Source organism: Castor canadensis, chromosome 16 (assembly GCF_047511655.1).
Source record: "Castor canadensis chromosome 16, mCasCan1.hap1v2, whole genome shotgun sequence".
NCBI lineage: Eukaryota > Metazoa > Chordata > Mammalia > Rodentia > Castoridae > Castor > Castor canadensis.
Window position 1 is genome coordinate 9,952,432 of NC_133401.1, and position 20,503 is coordinate 9,972,934.

At 55.8% G+C, this 20,503-nt stretch overlaps 1 protein-coding gene across 4 annotated transcripts in view; it reads left to right on the forward strand.

Annotated features, from left to right (window-relative positions):
* Pak4 (p21 (RAC1) activated kinase 4) overlaps positions 1-10,760 on the forward strand; it is a 40,469-nt gene extending 29,709 nt beyond the window's left edge. For 3 of the 4 annotated variants that reach the window (XM_074058398.1, XM_074058400.1, XM_074058399.1), the window contains exons 2-10: positions 858-931; positions 1,851-2,084; positions 4,059-4,517; positions 4,696-5,127; positions 6,166-6,299; positions 6,521-6,647; positions 8,110-8,235; positions 9,335-9,469; positions 9,848-10,760. In XM_074058398.1, the coding sequence (XP_073914499.1) occupies positions 1,881-2,084; positions 4,059-4,517; positions 4,696-5,127; positions 6,166-6,299; positions 6,521-6,647; positions 8,110-8,235; positions 9,335-9,469; positions 9,848-10,003 (1,773 nt within the window). In that variant the 5' untranslated portion in view covers positions 858-931; positions 1,851-1,880 and the 3' untranslated portion in view covers positions 10,004-10,760. The remainder of the gene's footprint in view (positions 1-857; positions 932-1,850; positions 2,085-4,058; positions 4,518-4,695; positions 5,128-6,165; positions 6,300-6,520; positions 6,648-8,109; positions 8,236-9,334; positions 9,470-9,847) is intronic. The other variant, XM_074058401.1, reaches the window with a different exon arrangement.
* Positions 10,761-20,503: the final 9,743 nt, after the last annotated feature.

A 20,503-nucleotide genomic window follows, 5' to 3' on the forward strand; every position in this document is an offset into this window, starting at 1 on the left:
CAGATGGCAGGAGGCCACAGGATGTTTGGCCCAGAGTGAGGCCATGCAGAGGACACTGGGGAGGTAGGGGACTATTGGGGACAGCCCTGGGAGCTGGAACTGAAGACTAGGAGATAGGTCAAGTTGAGGCTCCCAGGACTGGTCAGGCATGGGAAGAACCTGAGTTGAGGGAGACCCTGAGAGAGGGCTCCTGGCTGGGGCAGAAGCCAGAGGTACCTTTCCTGCCTGGCTGCCCCAGCCCACATCTGGGCATCTGGCCTGGGCAAGCAGAGAATCTGGGCCAGCTAGGGGAGAGTCCTGGGCAGGTGGCTCTGACCACTCAGGGCCTCCTGGGACCAGTTTAGACAGGATGACTGCTGGGCCCTCACCTGCCTCCCACTGGACTCCAGTTGCCAAACCGGTTTCCCCAGTTGGCTCCCTGGCTGGCTTTCCATCTCTGGGCTCGGCTGCCCCCCTCCCCCTCCAACCAGCTCTCTCAGGATGGCAGCCACTTGTCATCATGGCTGGGCCTAGCCTGTCCCCAGCACTGTGCCAGACACTGGGGTGCTCTCTGGGAACAAGACAGAAGTCCCAACAGCACCTCTCCTGTCCTTTAGACCTCACCTCTGTGCCCTTCTCCTGGGACACCTCCCTTAGCCTCCCCCCACCCCTTGCCATTTGCAGGTCCCTGACCACTCTGGGTTGTCACCATCTAGGACAGGTCTTTCTGCATCCCCCACCCCCACCCTGCCCCATGGATACCCCAGGAGGTCAAAAGCTATCTGGATGATCACCCTGTATTCCTGACACCGGCCAACAGAGGCCTGTTGGTGAGTCAGTGAATGAAGGAATGAGCAGGTCTTTCTCCCATTTTGCAGATGAGTGACCCAAGACCCCAAGAGGAGACGTCACCTGCCCAAGGGCACTTCTAGCCCAGCCAACCTCAGACCAGGTGTGTGTGACTAGGCTGTGTGGGATACTGCAGGACACCAAAGGGACCATTCTGATAATTATAGCCACCCACCTGGCAGACCTGCATTTGCGCCATCATCCCTCACAGCGATCTTGTGGGGCTGTTCTGTGGCATGAAGGATCACAGGGTGGCGAAGGGAGTTATGCTCTGGCCACCTGGCTCCCAGCAGGTGCCACCCTCAGCTTCCCCTCAGCCTTGATGCTGGTACTGTTCTAAGTGCCCGATTGCAGGTCCAGGCCCTGAAGGTGGGTGAGGGCACCTGGTGCCCACATGGCAGTAGCCATTGGTTGAAGCCGGGTGGCATGCTGAGCTCTTCCCTGAGCATTTAGTGTGCCTTGTCCAGGGAGAGACTAGTGGTGGGCCTGGCCTGGCACTGGCCTAGTGGGGAAGGGGGCGCCAGATTAGTGAACAGGAGAACCAACCACATAATTGCTCTGAAAAGAAAGTGAGTCAGTGGGGGCCTGGCAGGACTGGACAGGACGGGACGGCATGGGCTGCTCTAACTGGAGTGGCTGGGAAAGGATTCACCAGCCACTCAGAACTAAAGGAGGGGAAAGAGGGAGGGAGCCCTGGGGAACGGTGTTCTGGGCAGAAGAATCAGCCCATTCAAAGCCCCTGAGGTATGAAAACTGATGTGATGTGAAGGAGAGACGAGACAGGGGTGGGAACATGGTCTGTGTGGGGTTTCTTGGGCTAGAAGGAGGACTCTGACCATGACCCTAAATGAGGAAGAGCCACAAGTGCTCTGAGCAGGCCAGGGCTGTGGAAGCAAGAGGAAGTTGCTGCCCCCTGGTGGTCCAGGTGGGAGGGGAGGCTGCAGGGACCAGGGCAGTTGGGCAGGTTTGGGTGAGTGTCCACCGACTGCTGACCCGCCACCAATAGTGCTTCCTTCCTGCAGGCACCCACCAGGAGCCCAGGCCCCAGAGCCATGTTCGGGAAGAGGAAGAAGCGAGTGGAGATCTCAGCGCCCTCCAACTTTGAGCACCGTGTGCACACTGGCTTCGACCAGCATGAGCAGAAGTTCACAGGGCTGCCCCGCCAGTGGCAGAGCCTGATCGAGGAGTCGGCTCGGCGGCCCAAGCCCCTGGTCGACCCTGCCTGCATTACCTCCATCCAGCCTGGGGCCCCCAAGGTGCGTCACCACACGCCTGCCCATGCCAACCCAAGGGCCCAGCTTGTACACACACACACACACGCACATGTATGAAGTTGTGAGAGTTGTGACATTGGTTCCCATGCCTGGGTGTGGCCTGCAGCCAGAAGGCCAAACCTGGTAAGGGCCAAACCTGGCGTTACCAAGTTTGTCCCTGGTGGGTGGAGTCAGGAAAGCCTGCAAATGACATCCTCTTCTGGTCCCAGACCTGGCCAGGAGGAGGCCCAGGGTTAGCGAGGTGACCATACATAGCCACAGTACCCGGTCTCATTCTGGGCCCATTGAGGTGTTTCAGTGTCCACGGGGTACTGAGTTCTTTGGCTTCTGTGCCACACATCAAAGCAAGTCTTCATGTCCAAGGCTGTAAGTTTGGCATTTCACTCCATATACCAACTGAAGTGGTTACAGGCTTTTCTGTATACCATCTGTATACCCTCACTGCATTCCATGCTTAGCCCTGGGCCACTGGCTACAGGTTGTGCTCACAGACTTGTCTCCAGAAATCTAGTCCTGTCCACTCACCAGCAGGAGCCCTCTACAGCATCCCCCAGGAGGAAGTGACCCTTATCTTAAGTCACACAAAGGGGCCTCTTGGGCTGGTCCTTGCCTTAGACCCCGGGGACCCTTGGGTTTTCTACCCTTGGCTGGGACTCCTCAATCTTCCCAGGGCCCTTTTGACCCTTGTAACACCAAAGCCTGAACAGGTGTTCACTGCTCTCCTGGGCTCCCTGGGCAGTACCACACTTACAGCGGGCAGGCAGTGCCCCAGAGAGCAGGGCAGCAGCAGGCCAGCGGGGGCTCTGGGGCCTACAGGCGCTTTTTGTGGAGTGTGGTTCTCTGCATGTCAGACGCAGCCTTGGGCCCATGGCCCTGTGTGCCAGCTTCTGGTAGCAATCAGGGCCCATTCTCCTTTCCCAGTCCTTTCCCCACTGGTTCAGTCCCTTCTGTGTGCCAGCCTCTGCTTTAGGGGCTGAGATGTAGCAGGACTGGAAGGATCACTGTTCTCCAAGCAGAGCAATGGACAGACCCACACATACTCTGTTAGCTGGGGTACATGCCTGGGGGAAAGGAAGCAGGGAGTCAGGGGCTGGCTTGTCACCCGCACCCCAGTTCTGGAGATGGAACCCAGGGCCTCACACCACTGGGCAAGCCTCTACCACTAAGCTTCACCCCCACCTCGGGGCTGGCAGGTAGACTGGGGTGGGGGCAAGATTGTCAGCCAAGCCTACTTTTGAGCGAAGACCTAAGGAGGAAAGGGAGGGAGGGAACCATGGGGACATTGGGGGAAGAGAGAAGTTCCAGGCCATGGGAACAGTAGTGCGTAGGCCCTGAGTGGGGGGCACGTGTCTGGTGTGTTTGAGGAACAGTAAGAAGGCCATGACTCGGAGGCCAGGATGCAGCCAGCAAGCGTGGGGAAGCATCACATTTGCACGTGGCTCCCAGGGCCTCTTGCCCTCTTCCTTAAGGCCAGGCCTTTCTCACTCTCTCTGCACCTGACCCTCAGCCTCCAGGGGAGCAGAGAGCACAGTGTTGGGGTTAACGACCCTGGCAGCCTGCAGGGGAAGAAGGGCCGCCAGCCCTAGCCCTAGAGGCCTGTAATTTGTGGCTCTCCAGGGCTGATTACAGGCTGGGTTGGCCTCTCCCTCCCACAGACCAGGGCTCTCCCTCAGTCTGTGGAGCCAGGGAAAGACAGGGTGCTTCTCAGGGGTGCCAGCCAGCCCCAGTGTGGTCCACCAGCCTGGCTGCGGAACTTCCTTCACCCGTGGTTGAGTGCCGGGGGGCTGTGGGGCCCCCAGTTCTCCCCACCTGCCCACCCATCACCACCATAGCATTTCTTCATTCCGTCTCTGTCTTGTCTCTGTGTGTGTGTTGTGTTGTCCTGTCTCTGTGTTGGATGCCCGTACTGTGTCCCCTCCTTGCCTGGCCCCCACCCTGCCATGCCCTGGACCCCAGACCATCGTGCGGGGCAGCAAAGGTGCCAAGGATGGGGCCCTCACACTGCTGCTCGACGAGTTTGAGAATATGTCGGTGACACGCTCCAACTCCCTACGGAGAGACAGCCCGCCGCCCCCCGGCCGCCCCCGCCAGGAAAATGGGATGCCAGAGGAGCGGGCCCCCACGGCCAGAGGGTCCCCAGAGAAGGCTGGAGGCCGAGGCCGGGCCACCAGTCGCAATGAGGCGGGTGGTGGCAGCGGTGACAGGCGGCGGGTGGGGCCGGAGAAGAGGCCCAAGTCTTCCAAGGAGGGCCCAACAGGGTCCCAGGAGTCCTCCAGGGACAAACGTCCCCTCTCCGGGCCTGACGTCGGCACCCCCCAACCTGCCGGTCTGGCCAGCGGAGCGAAACTGGCAGCTGGCAGGCCCTTTAACACATACCCACGGGCCGACACGGACCACCCACCCCGGGGGGCCCAGGTAACCTGCTCCCACCTCAGGACCCCACTATCCCCTGCCCATTGTACCCCCCTCCCCCACTTACCTGCCCTGGCCCAGTGCCTGTCATCGCTCATCCTGACCACCCATGTGTCTGTCCCTCAGCTCAGGGAGAGAGTGGGCGACCCTACCTCACGGCTGCCTCTTTCCTCTGTTTCAGGGGGAGACTCACGACATGGCTCCTAATGGGCCATCAGCAGGGGGCCTGGCTGCCCCCCAGTCCTCCCGGCCTCCTGCCAGAGCCCGTGGAACCCCCAGCCCTGGTGTGCTGGGCCCCCATGCCTCGGAGCCCCAGCTGGCCCCTCCAGCCCATGCCCTTGCCTCCCCTGCCGTGCCCCCTGCGACTGGACCTCCTGGGCCCCGCTCACCCCAGCGAGAGCCCCAGCGAGTGTCCCATGAGCAGTTCCGGGCTGCCCTGCAGCTGGTGGTGGACCCAGGGGACCCTCGCTCCTACCTGGACAACTTCATCAAGATCGGCGAGGGCTCCACAGGCATCGTGTGCATTGCCACCGTACGCAGCTCAGGCAAGTTGGTGGCCGTGAAGAAAATGGACCTGCGCAAGCAGCAGCGGCGCGAGCTGCTCTTCAATGAGGTGGGTGAGGGTGGGAGCAGGCGGCTACAGCCCAACCCTGGGCCCTCTCACTGCCTGGGCCAGGTCGGCCCAGCAGAAGGTTCCTGCCTCTGTCCTCCCAGTACCCACTCCTCTGCCCCCATCCCAGTGCCATCGCAGCCTCCCCCACCGACTCTCACCTGGCCTTGCAGAGTCTCCCCTCCAAACCTGTCTCCCTCCAGGTCCCAAACTCCGTACTGGAACTCTGATGCTGACCGCCCCTGGCCCTTGCCTCCATGAGGCCTCATCCTCTCACCCTCAGGCTCCTGTCCCAGGTCCCCTCTTGGCCATCCTCTGGACATTCCCCACACCACAGCCAAAGAGTCTTCAACATTCAGGCCTGTCATGTCCCCATCCCTGCTTTTCAGACCCTCACAGCACCTCCTGGGCCCTCAGGATAAGAGCCCTGGCCCCTTTGCCAAACTTTGAGGCCCTTTTCCATCCAGCCTCCAGCTAGGCATTTGGGTTTGTCCAGTTTCCAGCTCCGGCTCTTGACAGCCTCCTGTTACGAGAATTATCTTTTGGCTCCAATGCAGGAGGCTGCAGAGGTTGGACTGGAAGCTAGGCAGGGCTGGCTCCCTTTCCATGCTTACTGGTCCCCAGAGGCTGTGTCCCCAAAGCCTGCAGGCCTTTCCCTTGCCAGTCCTTGCTCCTGGATTTCTGGATTTCTTCATCATTCTAACACACATACACACACACCTTTTATTTTAACCGCTTGTCCCTCTGGTCTCACCCCTGTGTTAGACGCTCTTCCCTTCTCTCCCAGCATCAGCTGATCATCAGGGTCCCTCAGAGACCAGCCAGGACCAGTCAGAGGTTGGGATGGGAAAGTGTGGTGGTGTGTGGGGTAAAGGTTGCACCCCGGAACGGAGGTGCCAGGCCTCAAGCTGGGTGTGAGGGCTGCTTGACTTTAGTAGCAGGGAGCAGCCCTAGGAGCAGGAGCGAGGGGCTTGAGGGGGGCTGGTGGGAGGCCACTGGGCTGGGTGTGAAGGCCAAGGCCGGGCTCTGCTCCTCCCCCAGGTGGTCATTATGAGGGACTACCGGCACGAGAACGTGGTGGAGATGTACAATAGCTACCTGGTGGGGGACGAGCTCTGGGTGGTGATGGAGTTCCTGGAGGGAGGCGCCCTCACTGACATCGTCACCCACACCAGGTACTGCAGGTGGCTCCATCCCGCTGGAATCGGGCCCCTCCACCTCCCCTAGTACAGGACCAAGGCCCCCAGGCCGCCCAGGCAGGGCCTCGTGTGAGCAGTGCTGCCAGACCCCAGGGTTGATACTGACACCCCAAGGCAGGGCACCCGCTCCTTGGACGCCCTCCCCACCCCAAGGCAGGGCCACATCCTTCTGTCCAGTCACTTCCTCCACCGCACAGGATGAATGAGGAGCAGATCGCTGCCGTGTGCCTGGCTGTGCTGCAGGCCTTGTCGGTGCTTCACGCCCAGGGCGTCATCCACAGGGACATCAAGAGTGACTCCATCCTCCTGACCCACGATGGCAGGGTGAGCAGGCGGGCCCCTCTGCTGGGAAGGCAGGCGCTGAGCCCTGTCCAGGGACGGGAAGAGCAGTCACCATGGGGACCCAGGTCGGTGGGGCTGTCCTGTCAGCACAGAGCTGGGCGCTGACTAGCCCTGGACCACAGCCTCAGCAATGCTTCCCAGCCAAGCAGTCAGGGTAGGCTGTCTCCCCTCTTTTGGACTGGTGTTCTGAATCTGGGGTCATGCCTGAGCTGGGCTTGCATCTGTACTCATGGGGCCATGATCTTTATGCTAACCATGCCTACCCCTTTTCTTCTCTGTTGGCTGATTGCTTCCGGTATTTTGTTACAGTGACCGAAAACTGGCTGACATTGTTCCCTCCATACTTTTGTTTTTTTTTTTTTTTTTAGTGGCATTGGTGCTTGAACTCAGGGCCTCATGCTTGCTAGGCAGGTGCTGTACCACTTGAGCCACTCCGCCAGGCCCCTGCATACTTAAATGGCAACAACAGATAGCACTAATGACAGCCCGAAGTGCCCACTGGGTCAGCCCTAGGTTCAGGGAGCTGAGCAATATTCATGGAGGACTAAGTGCTGGGAGGGAGGCCTGGAGCCATAAACTAGAAAGGTCATGTATCGGGTGCTGTGCCTGTCATCCTAGGTACTTGGGATGCTGAGATCAGGAGGGTCATGGTTTAAGACCAGCCTGGGAAAATAGTTTGAGAGACCCCATCTCCAAAATAACCAGAGCAAAATGGAGACTGGAGGTGTGGCTCAAGTGGTACAGCGCAAGTGCAAAGCCCTGAATTCAAATTCCCACCCAAAAAAAACTCATGCATCAACTCCAGGATGTCTCCTGGCCCAGCCTGAGAGACAGCAGGGACACAGTGTGTGCTCTGCAGCTTGAGACCCTCTGTGGAGAGAGCCCTGAGCCCACTGCATTTCTGCAGAAGTCAGTGACTACACTCCTCCTTTTTAGTGTCCCGCCCACACCCCCCCATCAGTGGAGCCCAGGAGAGAGCCCAGGCTGTATGCAGATGTTAGGGGACAGCCAGAGCTTCCTGAAGTTGTGGTGTGTGGGTGTTTTCTGGGGGTGAGAGTCTGAAAGGGCCCTCCACAGTTCCGAGCATGGTGTAAATCCCTGATCCCTGGTTCTGGAACACACACACATACTAGGTAGGTCCATTGTTTCTCAAACCTGCAAACTGAAGACACACTCCCTCCAGGGAAATGGGCCTAGGACGGCAGCTCTTAGAGCAGGCCTGTCTCAGCCCCTTCCCACCTTGTGGCACCTGCAGGCCTCCAGTCACTTCTCCCAAGAGGCCCAGGGCACCTGGTGGCCCCTGCCAGGCAGCAGGATCACCCATCAGTCCAGCTGCAGAGCTCAGCCCTGGTGTCTGGGCTGCAGGATGGAGCCAGAGTGGCAGAGGCCAAGCCGTTAGACACGCCCTGGCGTCTCTGACCTGCTGCCTCTGCCCCAACCTCAGGTGAAGCTGTCCGACTTTGGGTTCTGCGCCCAAGTAAGCAAGGAGGTGCCACGGAGGAAGTCACTTGTCGGCACACCCTATTGGATGGCCCCTGAACTCATCTCCCGCCTTCCCTATGGACCAGAGGTGAGCCATGTGGTAGCCCAGCTGTCTTGCTGACGGGGGAGCACCTGGGGGATGGTTTCGAAGAAGAGGAGGTAGGGTGTGCATGTGTGTGCACTATTTATTTGCTCGTTGTTGATTGACTACTAGTTCTGAGCCAGGCTGGGGGCTTGGCAGTGGGAAAAGAATGCTCAACAGAAGTGCCCATTAGTCCGCCCAGAAGGATGGTGCAGAGGCTGCACGTGGGCAGGCTTCTGGCTGCTGTGACATTTTAAAATGAGAGCTTATGCGTAAATGTCGGTGTCCACCCTCTGTTGGAAACCAGGTCTGGCACAGGAGGCCAAATGTCCCCCCACCAGTCAGTGGTGCTGAGCAGTGGTGTGCCCTTGTTCTGGCCACAGTCCCCACCCATCCCAGTTGCCCCCTCTGTCCTGCTTTACTTACTGCTGTTACTTACCTGGCACGGGGACTTAACCAGTGCCTGCTGAGGAGTAAGGCACCCTGAGAAGCACATTCTGGAGGACTCGGGAGCAGCCCACTGGAAGAGGAAGGGACATCTTAGTAAGGACTGCCTGTGAGTCACAGGAAGCAAGCACAAACCAAACCGGGAAGGTGCTCAGTCCCTACAACTGTGAACTTCCAGTAAATTGGCTTCAGACAGCCATCTGCCCTGGCCTTGATTTCCTCAGGGTTATCTTGGTCCCTTACAGGGGCAGTGAACTCCACTAGGTTCCCTGATGGTTTGAGGGAAGCCTGTGACTAGCTCTGATTGGCTCATCTTAGGTCATGTGTGCCTGCCTGAGCCAATCCCTGTGTCCCATCTGCTGATCGGGCATCCTGAACCCACCTCTGGGAACTCAGGAAGGGAGGGAGATGCCAGCAGATGCCTGGGTATGGTTAGCAGGGAGCTGGCGGCTGGGTGCTTGGTGAATAGCACTCTTCTGAGGGCTTCCTGGAGGAAGAATGCAGTGGGGTGTGGCTAGCTACCATCCATAAGTGTTCTGGTCCAGGATTCCAGGAGTGAAGAGGCAGAGGTAGAACTGGGGCCGTCCCTCTTCTGGGCTTTCTGGAGGCCTGGCTGTCACTTTGCAGCCCAGCCCTGCCATCCTTTCCTCCACCCCAGGTGGACATCTGGTCGCTGGGGGTAATGGTGATCGAGATGGTGGACGGGGAGCCCCCCTACTTCAATGAGCCACCCCTCAAAGCCATGAAGATGATTCGAGACAACCTGCCACCCCGGCTGAAAAACCTGCACAAGGTGGGCCCTCTGGCAGGGAGACAGCGCGTGCATGTATGCAGGCACATGGCCGGGCGGCACACAGGGCCTGGCGTGGACAGTCCTGTGGCATTAGTGCTCCTAGCCCTGGGTGCTTGGTCCCCGGCCCCCAGCGCGGGTGTCTGTGTACGCAGCCTTGCGCTGACACCACACCGCAGAAACAGCAGAGCCACGGGCCCTGCACCCTACCCTCCAGAGGCAGGCCAGCCGGCGTGAGCCTTCTGGTGGACTCCGGTGGGAGGAGCGTGCACCCCTCAGCCAAGCTGTGGATCCCCGAGACTCCTTTCCCCTCCCCAGGCAGTAAGTGCCAGCAGCCCAGGGGCTGGCACCACAGACCCTGACCCTGCCTCCTCCCTGCAGGTGTCGCCATCTCTGAAGGGCTTCCTGGACCGCCTGCTGGTACGTGACCCCGCCCAGCGGGCCACAGCGGCCGAGCTGCTGAAGCACCCATTCTTAGCCAAGGCGGGGCCGCCTGCCAGCATTGTGCCACTCATGCGCCAGCACCGCAACAGATGAGGCCCGCGCCCTGGCCCTGAACCAAAGAGCCCCTGGGGTTGTCCTGCCCTGCCGGAGGCCAGTAGGAGCCAGCCCGTCCTGCCAGCCGCCAGTCACTCCTCCCTGGGGCTCTGTGGACCCTACTACTGAGCTCTGGTTTTGATTCTGGACTTCAAACACCGCAGGGACCTGTGGGAGCAAGAGAGGCTCCCAGAACCCCACTCTCCAGGACAGGCCCTCCTGGTGCTCTCTCCCCAGGGAGGAAGGCAGCCACCAGCACTGGAAACCTGCAGCAGGGGTCACTGGGGGCAGAGAGAACACTGGGAGAGGGGTGTGAGAGTGTGTGTGTGTGTGCGTGTGTGCACGTGCAGAACAAGTCCAGCTTACTCTGCTCAGCATGCAAGTAGCGATCTCTGAGACCTGCCTGGCACCCAGCCCCCGCCCCCTGAGCCATTGTGGGGGTCAGTCATGAATGTCTGAAGAGTGGCCTTCCCGGGAGCCCATGCTCCCTTTCTGCTGCTGGAAGGGGACCAGTCAGCCCCACCCCCACAAGCCTCCGCAGCAAGTGACTACTGCACCGGACTCCTCCGTTTTCTACAAGTCTATTTATATTGTCATTTTATAACACTAGCCTCTGCCCCCGCCTGGGGACAGGTAACCCCTGCCCTGTGGGGTGGCCTGGGGACAGAAGCCACTGCCAGAGTGTCAGGTTCCTGTCCTGTGATTCCCCTCCCACACCCCCAAGTTAGTTTTACAATTAAAACTCTTTCTTGTTTTGTGTGTGTGTATAGGCCTCTGCCTGGCCATCTTGGGGGGGGTGGAATTAAGAGGGCTGCAGCCTGGGGACCCAGGCTTCTGTGGGCAGATACCCCACACACACTCCCTGGAGGGGACAGGCAGACCCCAGCCCTGGAAGCAGCCTGCTGGCCAGAATCCATGATTCGATTCGTGGTGACTAACTGATGTCCTGGAAACTTTAAGCTGGTTTGCCCCAAGCGTATTCAGTGGGTAGGAATGGGCCCCTGGTGAGTTGTACATGGGCTTGAGCAAACTGGTCAGTGTGCTCTTTGGGGCCTAAAGGCTGGGGAGCTGGAGCTGCCTGCTTGAACTGCCCGCCAGCAGAGGGCGGAGGTGACCTTGCATCCTCCCCCAGCTCGGGCAGAGCTGCACCTCCAGGGCTGACTGCGCCTGGTACCAGGACCTGTTCCTGAGTGAGGGCAGAGGCTCGGGTCAGTCCACATAGCCTCTCCTCCACTGCCATGGGGCCCTCACTCAGCAGTCTTGGCCTCCTTAGAGTCAGGGCACGTGGGTAGAGCCGTGACAAGTGCCTCGTGAATGGTCAAGGACTCAGACATCACACAACGCTTATGGGAGTATGTTCAAGAACTAGGTAAAGTGCACATGCTCTGGAAAGAAAGAGGCCAGAACTGACAAAGAAGAAGAAGAAAAAAAAAAAGCTTAGGCTTGTTGGAGATGGTGGCACATACCTGTAATCACAGAGACTTGGGAAGCAGAAATTGGAAGATGACGGTCTGAGGCTGGCCCCAGGCAAAAACCTGAGAGCCTATCTGAAAAATAAAGCAAACAGGGCTGGGTTGTGGCCCAAGTGGTAGAGCCCCTGCCTAGCTCAAGCAAGGCCCCGAGTTCAAATTCCAGTACTGCCCCCCAAGAAAAGCTGGAGGTTTAAACACCAACAAGTGAGATTACCAAACATTGAAAGAGCAGGTGATTCCTACCCTGTTTAAGTTCCAGAAAATAGGGCCAGCATAACACCACCCCACTCATTAGGAGCTGGTGTGACGGGGACCCAAAACCAGGTAGCGGTAAGCAGCAGAACATTCCAGAGCCCCATGGCTGACCACCAGAGTGCCCTGTGGTCTTGCTGGGCTCACCCACTTCAGGTAAAGAAATTACCTAACAGGAGGTGTTGCCTGTGCACACGTGTCCAGCACCTTCAGACACTGTCGCTGCAGTTGGAAGGAATGGTTGTGGGTGGCCCAGCAGGAGCTGCTCCTGGAGGCCTGTCCTCCCACTGCTTTGCCTTCTACCACTGTCACCTGTGCCCTAGAGACCCCATGGGACAGCCACTGCCCATTTTTTTTTGGGGGGGAAGGGAAGGCTGGAGGGGCTCAAGAATGCTGGGCACTCATTGATCAGTGGAGGCAGCTGGCTGCTGCCACCCCTGTGACTGGAGGGGCCGAAAGGGTCCATGCTGCTACCCCAGGCCTCTCCTGGCTTCCCGCCACAGCCTTGCTCTACAGACTGGTTACGGTCTCACTTCCTTGCTGGGGACCCACTTTGTCCACTTTGTTCCTGGGACCTGGCCCTCTCCCAGGAACCAATATGAACTCAGCCAGCAGCAGCACTACTACTTGCTGTGGTAGTGCTGGGGCCCAGAGCGCCCACAGTGAGGCAGGGGCATCGCCTGCAAGTTGGGGGATGGGCTGGGACCCAAAGTGAGTGATCAAAACATGTCAGAGCAGTGGTTCCAAGTGCTTTCTCCGCCCAGCAGCGGCCTGAGGACCTGGCTCCTACCCAGGCTGAATCAGAACCTGGACGGGCCCAGCAATCTGGATGCAATACTGGGGCTTGAACTCAGGACTCCACCCTTGCCAGCTCTACCTGAGCTACTACCCCAGCCCTTGTTTGTTTCTGTTAGTTTTCAGATAAGGTCTTACTTTTTTTTTTTCCCTTGGTGGTGCTGGGGTTTGAACTCAGGGCCTCACATTTGCTAGGCAGGTACTTTATCACTTGAGCCATTCTACCAATCCTGGGTTTTTGGGTTTTTTTTTTTTGACCTGGGCCAACCTCAGATCACACTCTTCCTACCTCTGCCTTCCACATAGATGGGATCACATAAACCCACCACCATGCCCAGCTTGCTTGTTGAGTTGGGGTCTCATTAACTTTTTGCCCCTGTAGCCTCAAATCATGGTCCTCCAGATTTCCACACCCCACACCCCCACCCCCACCCCCACATACTGGGATTACAGGTATGACCCACCATACCTAGACTTTGTTTTTTTGAGACAGGGTGATACTATGTAGCCCAAGACGGCCTCAAACTCACGATCTTCCTGCCTCAGCCTCCTGAGTGCTGGGATTACTGGCATGCACCACCATAAGTGGCCGGAATCTGTATTTTAACGAGCCCTCTGAGGATTCTGATGACTGATCCATTGTGGCAATCCCTGAGACAAAACATTGCTCTGTGCAAAACACCAAGCTGTGAGGATTCAGCCCTTCGAGTCACTGAATCCCAGCCTTGTTCATCCTGAGACTGGCCTCTCACATGTGCAAGGGACACAGGAAAGGAGGGCGTTCCCCTTTAAGGACTCAACCCAGAGGTTGCTTAGTCCCATAGCCATGTCCAGAGGCAAGGCACACTGGGAAATGTAGTCTTTATTCTGGGCAGCCGTGTCTAAAAAAATTCAATGAAATTGTGCTGCTCTAGCCCTGTGTAGTTCGTCGGATTTGCTCGGCTTCACCTAACTTCTGACTAAATGACGACAGAGCGCCCAGAGGCAGCCCAGACGTGTGCAGGGGCTTCCATACAAGGATGAAGACGGGCAGACATGGTGGTTCACTTGTGGAATCCCCGCACTTGGGAACTGAGGCAGGAGGATCAGGAGTTCAAGGCCAGCCTAGGCTACCTAGTGAGGCCCTATCTCAACAACAGCAACAAGAAGAAAGAAATTGTTGAGTAATATCACTGGGGAAATTGACTCCTTTTATGGAGAGAAAGAAAACGGAGTCCTTACCTAATTCTACCAAACAAAAAGGTAACCTGGACCTGTGCTATTAGGATGGGTCAGGAACCATATGACTATTTAATTTTTAATTAAGATGAAATAAGCCGGGTGCTGATGGCTCACGCCTGTAATCCTAGCTACTCAGGAGGCAGAGATCAGGAGGGTCATGGTTCAAAGGCAGCTGGAGCAAATAGTTCTCAAGACCCTATCTTGGAAAAACCCATCACAAAAAAAGGCTGGTGGAGTGGATCAAAGTTGTAGGCCCTGTGTTCAAACTCCAGTCCTGCAAAAACAAAAAACAAAACAAAAAAAAAGTGCCCTGCAGGCGCATGTGTTAAAAGCTTGGTCCCCCCATGGGCTTTTGAGAGGTGATTGAATCCTGAAGACTCCAACTTCATCAACAGACTAATCTATCTGAGTTAGTAGCTGGCTGGACTGTTAGAAGGTGGGGCCCGGCTGGAGGAAGTAAGTCACTGCAGGGAGGGGCTGGCACCTTTCAAGGGTGTACTTTGTCCCTAGACCCTTCCTCTCTGTCTCTGCTTCCCAGCAATGCTATAGTGCTCTGCCTCACCACGCACGGGCCTGGAAGCAACATCAAGTGACCACAGACTGAAAACATAACCCAAAATATTGTTCCTCCCCTAAGTTGTTTTCTCAGGTATTTTGTCACAGTGATTAACAGAAGAGTTGACAGAGGAAAGTACCTGGTGACCATGTGGCTGAGGTCTTCTGAAACAGAACTCCAAAGGAGCATGTAAAGAAAGATGGCCAGGCGTCAGTGGCTCACGCCTGTAATCCTAGCTACTCAGGACGCAGAGATCAGGAGGATCACGGTTTGAAGCCAACCTGGGCGGAAATAGTTCTCGAGACCCTATCTTGAAAAACCTACCACAAAAAAAGTTCTCAAGTGGTAGAGCACCTTGCCTAGCAAGTGTGAAGCCCTAAACCCCAGTACTGCCAAAAAAAAAAAAAGTCATTTACATATTAGCATGGGGGAGAACGGGAACCACAGGAGAGGACACTCCCTGCCTTGGAGGACACTGGCATTGGGGGCCATGCAAAGCCTCCAGGGTTGTGGGCTGGTGTCTGGTCACGGGTACTAAGATAAGAACCATGCAGATGATTCTAATCTGCAGCCACGATTGAGAAGAGAACAGACCTGGGGAGCCACCCCACAGTCCGTCTGCCACAGTAAGTCATTGTGAACCCCAAACTTCACACCCACCTCCTGCAAACCTTATCTGGCAGACCCATTTCACAGATATGGAAAGTGAGGGCCACAGAGGGAAAGGAACTTTCCCGGGGTCACAGCCTAGCTGGGCTCCAAGTCTTGGGTCCCTCGTTGACATTCCGTGTGCTGGCCCTCAGACTGGCCCGGGAATTGCAATGCAAATGCCCACAGCAGGCCAGGCAGGTGACATCAGTAAGCATGTGTGAGACCCCTGCAAGTGTGGCAGGTGCAACCCCGTGGAGCACAGGGTGCTGTGGCCTTGACCAAATTGAGCACTGTGTTGCTCAATTTTTTTTTTTTGAGAAAACTCTGTTTTTCTTTTCTTTTTTTCTTTTTCTTTTCTTTTCTTTCTTTCTTTTTTTTTTTTTTTTTTTTTGAGTACTGGGTAAACCCAGTACTCAAGCTTGCTAGACAGGCACTCTACCACTTGGGCCATCCTCCAGGTCTTGTGGTTATGCCTGGACCTCAGACCACAGTCCTCCTACCTATGCCTCCCTTGTAGCTGTGATCACAGGTGAGCACCACCACGCCTGGCCCTTTTATTATATTTTTGAGACAGAGTCTCACTATGTAGCCCAGACTGGGCTAGAACTCGGGATCTTCCTACCTCCACCTCCCGAGTAGCTGAGACCTCTTGTGTGAGCCACCAACTCCTAGTTTTAACCCTTGAAGTGGGTTAAGTGGTGGCCCCCAAGGTAAGTCTTCTTGGGACCTATGAGTTCAGATGTCACTAAGTGAAAACTCTCACTGGCTTATAGGGGCCAGGGGCTAGGACATGGTACAGCCCTCCCAGCAGCCCTTGCAGGAAGCCCCTTCCTTGTCTCATTCCACAGATGGGAGGGACAGTGAAGACCAAAGATGTCACCCAGCAAGAAAGCAGTAGAGGCAGGATTTGCATTTAGGGATTTGTCCTGGCATCCCTGCACAAAATCACCCCACCACACTGATCCACAAGTGTGGACAGAAAAATGTCAACCTCTTTCCTCCCTAGGGTGGGGTAGGAGAGGGAGTGGGTCTTTCCAGCAGGCCCAGGCCCCAAGAACCAGATGTTAAGGGGGGGCTGGTGCTCTGGGGGTGCAGGGTCGAGAGGAGCCAGGGCTGGGGACAGCTCAGAGCCCTTCCCCAGGAGACCAAAGTCACCTTCAGAAGTCTGAGGACCGCTGAGTTGCACAGTGCTCATCGCCTCTCCCCCCTCTGCCCTCCCTCCTTCTCCCCCTCCTCTCTGTCTCTGACTCCTTTGTCTGCACGGATCTTTCATTCTACTGTTTAATCTTTTCCATTATTTGAACAGGTAGCTCAAGCCCAGGGCACAAAACGTAAAAGGGGAAAAAAACTGAAAAGCCAGACTCCCTCTCCCTCCCTCCCTCCCTCCCTAACCCTCTCCTCTCCCACCCCCTCCGCGAGCCAGCGCTGGTACAAGTTTCTGCAGCCTTCTTTCAAAAAACTGCGCATGCCCAGGAAATACCATAATGTACCAGCATGCACACGTAGGTATGTGTTCAGCTTTGTGCAAATGTTAGCATTATGTACATTTTTTTTTTTGGTGGGACTGGGGTTTGAACTCAGGGCTTCACACTTGCAAAGCAAGAGCTCTACTGCTTGAGCCACACCTCCAGTCCATTTTGCTCTGGTTATTTTGGAGATGGGTTCTTGAGAACTGTTTCCCCAGGCTGGCCTCAAACCATGATCCTCCTGATCTCAGCCTCTAAGTAGTTAGGTTTATAGGTGTGAGCCACCACCAGCGTCCAGCTGTGTGCACCGCCTTCCACAGCTTGCTTCTTCCCACCTATCGATGTATCTTGGTGGTTGTTCTCTGTTGGTGCTTAACACTCCTGTTAGTGGCTGTGTAGTATTCCTTCAAGCACGTGAGCCATGCTTGGCTGAAGCTGTGTGGTGGCTGGACATCCAGGGAGCCGAACAAAGCCACAGTTCAGGAGTTCTGAACAAAGCCACAGTGACGCCATGGACGCACCAAGGGTTTGGCACATGTATTTGTCCAGCATATGGACACTTCCTCAGCTGTCACCAGATGCTCAGCTATTCTCTGCCCTGCGAGATGCCTTCTGGGTAGCTCAGACCCTCTGGGTCCTTCTCTGGACAACCCCACCCCACTCTGTGACTGTCACTTTCTGTCTCTATGCCTCTATCTCTGTCTCTCTTTTTGTTTTCTGGCCCTCTGTTTCTCTCTCCTTGCTCTCTCTTTCTTTATCTTTGGGTGTGCATGATGTTTGTGACAGGGTCTCACTATATAGTCTAGACTGGACTTGAACCCCCTATCCTCCTGCCCCAGCCTCCTGAGTGCTGGGATTATAGGCGTATGCCACAATACTACTTATAGCTTTGACTCTCTGGTTCTGGCTCTCTCTGAACCCCTCCTCCTGCCTCTCTCCCTTCCTACCCCATCTCATCCCCGCCTCTCTGTCCCTCCTGCGGGGCGAAACTGACCTGCCACCTCCACCCCACCAAGCACCACTCCACCCTGTCTCCCCCCAATCCCTGCCACCCAGTGGAGGACCAGGACCTGTGTGGACAGCCCTGTGCACCGCCTCCAGCAGGACGGGACCTTGTGACGTGCTGGCTCATGGGATGATAATGGTATCTCAGCAGAGCAGTTATTCCCTGCACAACCGTCTCCACCTCCTGCTGTGGGGCTGGCCTGGCCCTCCCTGCCCAGCAAGCAGAGCCACAGTCCCTGTCAGCCCTGAGCTGGGGACAAACAATAAACAAAGTTGCCCAGGCCCTGCCCTGCCCTGCCCTGGTGAGGCAGGCTGAGCTGAATGGTGACCAAGGGGACAGACCATGGTCTCAGCCATGTCATGATGAGTGCAAGAAGGGCCCTCACCATGGGAGGGGAGGTTCCAGGCGGGGAGGCCCTGACTGCTCTCCACCTACCTATGGAAGATGGTCACCAAGCTGTGGGACTGACCCACCCTCCTGCCTCCCCAAGGCATGTCCCCATCCCCTTAAGGGTCCCTATCTGTAGTGGGCAGACAGTGGCCCCCAAAAGATGTATCCTAATCCTTGGAACCTGGCCATAGTATTTTATTTAGAAAAAAAAAAGGTCTCTGCAGGTAGCAGCTAAGCTAGGGACCCTGGTGGATGCTCAGTGACAACTGTCCTGATACGACTCATTGACTTTTTGATTCCATCCCTTTCCCCTCCAGCCTGCAAGGCCTTGGGACAGGGACCCTGTGTGATCATTCACTGTTACACCCCATTGTGCAGGTGTTGGTCACTGAGACTACTTTTTATTTCTTTGGCAATGGGATTTGAACTCAGAGCTGCACGCTTGCTAGACAGGTGCTCTACCACTTGAGCCACGCCACCAGTCTATTTTGCCTAAACCTTAATCTTCCTATTTATGCTTCCCACCATAGCTGGGATGCCAGGCGTGCACCATAACATCCAGGTTTTCCTGTTGAGATGGGGTCTTGTGATATTTTTCCCAGGCTAGCCTTGAACTGCAATCCTCCTGATCTTAGCCTCTAGAGTAGCTGGGATCACAGGCATGAGCCATGGTGTCCTGCTTCAAACTTGATTGTTTTCAGGTAGTTGTCATAGTAACGGAATGCCAGCACAGGTCCCCTTCCAACAGCCTGACAAATCCTTCCTTTGTTTATATTTATTTTGTAATTTATATATGTTTTTGAATATTTGTATTTTTATATATTATCTATTTTCGGCATGACTGGAGTTTGAACTCAGGGCCTCATGCTTGCTGAGACAGGCACTTACCACTTGAGCTACTCCACCAGTCCAGGGTCTCAATTTCTGCCTGGGACTGGTGAACCAGGATTTTCCTACCTCCACCTCCTGAGTAGCTGGGAGTATAGGTGTGTACCACCACTCCCAACCCTGAGTCCCACTGTTCTATACCTTGGTTTTTTTGCTTTTGTTTTTTTCACTTCTAAATTTTAGATATATTGCCTCATTAGAAGGTAGAGAAAATTGCTGCATTCTTTTTGTTTCTTATCAAGGTATAATTTACATATCATAAAATTTACCCACTTAAAATATACAGTTAGAGGAGGTTTTTTGTTTGTTTTTTCAGTACTGGGGCTTGAACTCAGGGCCTATACCTTAAGCCCTTTTTGTGATGGGTTTTTTTGAGATAGGGTCTCACAAACTATTTGCCCGGGCTGGCTTTGAACCCTGATCCTCCTGATCTCTGCCTCCTGAGTAGCTGGGATTACAGGTGTGAGCCACTGGTACCTGGCGAGTCCAACTTTTTATTAAACTCCCTGGTGGACTGGACATGGCCCAAAATTTGGAAACCACTAAATGTGGGGACACAGGTGGGAAGGACGGGTATCCCAGGTGGAGAGAATATCACAAGCAAAAGTCCTAATGTCTCAGATGAGGCTGTGGGCTGGATCCTCAGCACCAACACAAAATAAAACAAAACAAAAATTTCTCAGTGCCTTTGGCCAGGTGTGGTGGTGCAAGCCTGTAATCCCAGCACTTGGGGGGCTGAGGAAGGAAGGTTCATGAGTTCAGGCCAGCCTGGGCTGCACAGTGAGACCCTATCTCAAAAGGAAGCATCAGTAGACTCTCAGATGTGCTTCCTTCTGTCACTTGTGGCTCCTGGCCACTCCCTGTCCTGGATTCTGCCAAACACTCCTCCCTTGTCCTCCTCCTCCTCTTCATCACCACCATCACCACTGCCATCATCATCGATGACAGGGCTGAGGCAGGGCGGGAGGGCAGCGGGGTGTGAGCTGTGCATTGCGGTGGCCCGGGGAGAGTCTCTGGTCATGGGTGTGCCATGGGCTCAGCTCGTGTTTTTCTGAAAATCTGCTTGGGACTTCCGTGTTCGGCAGGATTACGCCTGATGCGGCATTGGTTGGTTTGCCCCTCCTCTTCCCTCCCAGCCCCCAGATCTCCAGTGACTTCTCAACTCTGTCAGGGCCGGTCATGTCACCTCTCCTGCCTCAGTTCCCTGACCCTAACCTGGAGGTGCCATTGCCAGTTTCATTTCCTGCACAGTTGTTCTTGGGTTGAATGAGTTCAAGACAATCAAGTCTGTGTGACTCTGTGACTCTGTGTCCCTGTGCACCTCATCTGAGATTCTCTGTGGGACTGTCTCCAACTCACCCCGTTCCAGCTGTGCGGCCTCAGGTGAGTTACTAGACCTCTCTGTGCCTCCGTCCTGGGGTGGAGGTGCAGATGAGGGAATTGCCCCATCACATCTGGGAGCAACACCTGGTGTGCAGGCAGCCTCAATTACATGATCAATGTCACTGGAGTGTAAGTTCTGCTCCTCAGTGTCTGTGACAGTCCCAGCTCGTGTGTCAGGGGAATGTGGGGCAGGAAGTGCCATGGAAACGAAGGGGAGCCAGGAAACCTTCGGTCATTTTACCTGTGACCTGTGTGAACTGCTTACCAGCTTCTTAGTACATTCTTTTATTTATTTTTTTCTGGTGGCACTGGGGTTTGAACCCAAACCTCACGCTTGCTAGGCAGGTGCTCTACCACTTGAGCCACTCCGCCAACCTGACTTTTCTTTGCTTTTTGAGGCAGGGTCTTGCTAGCCTGGCC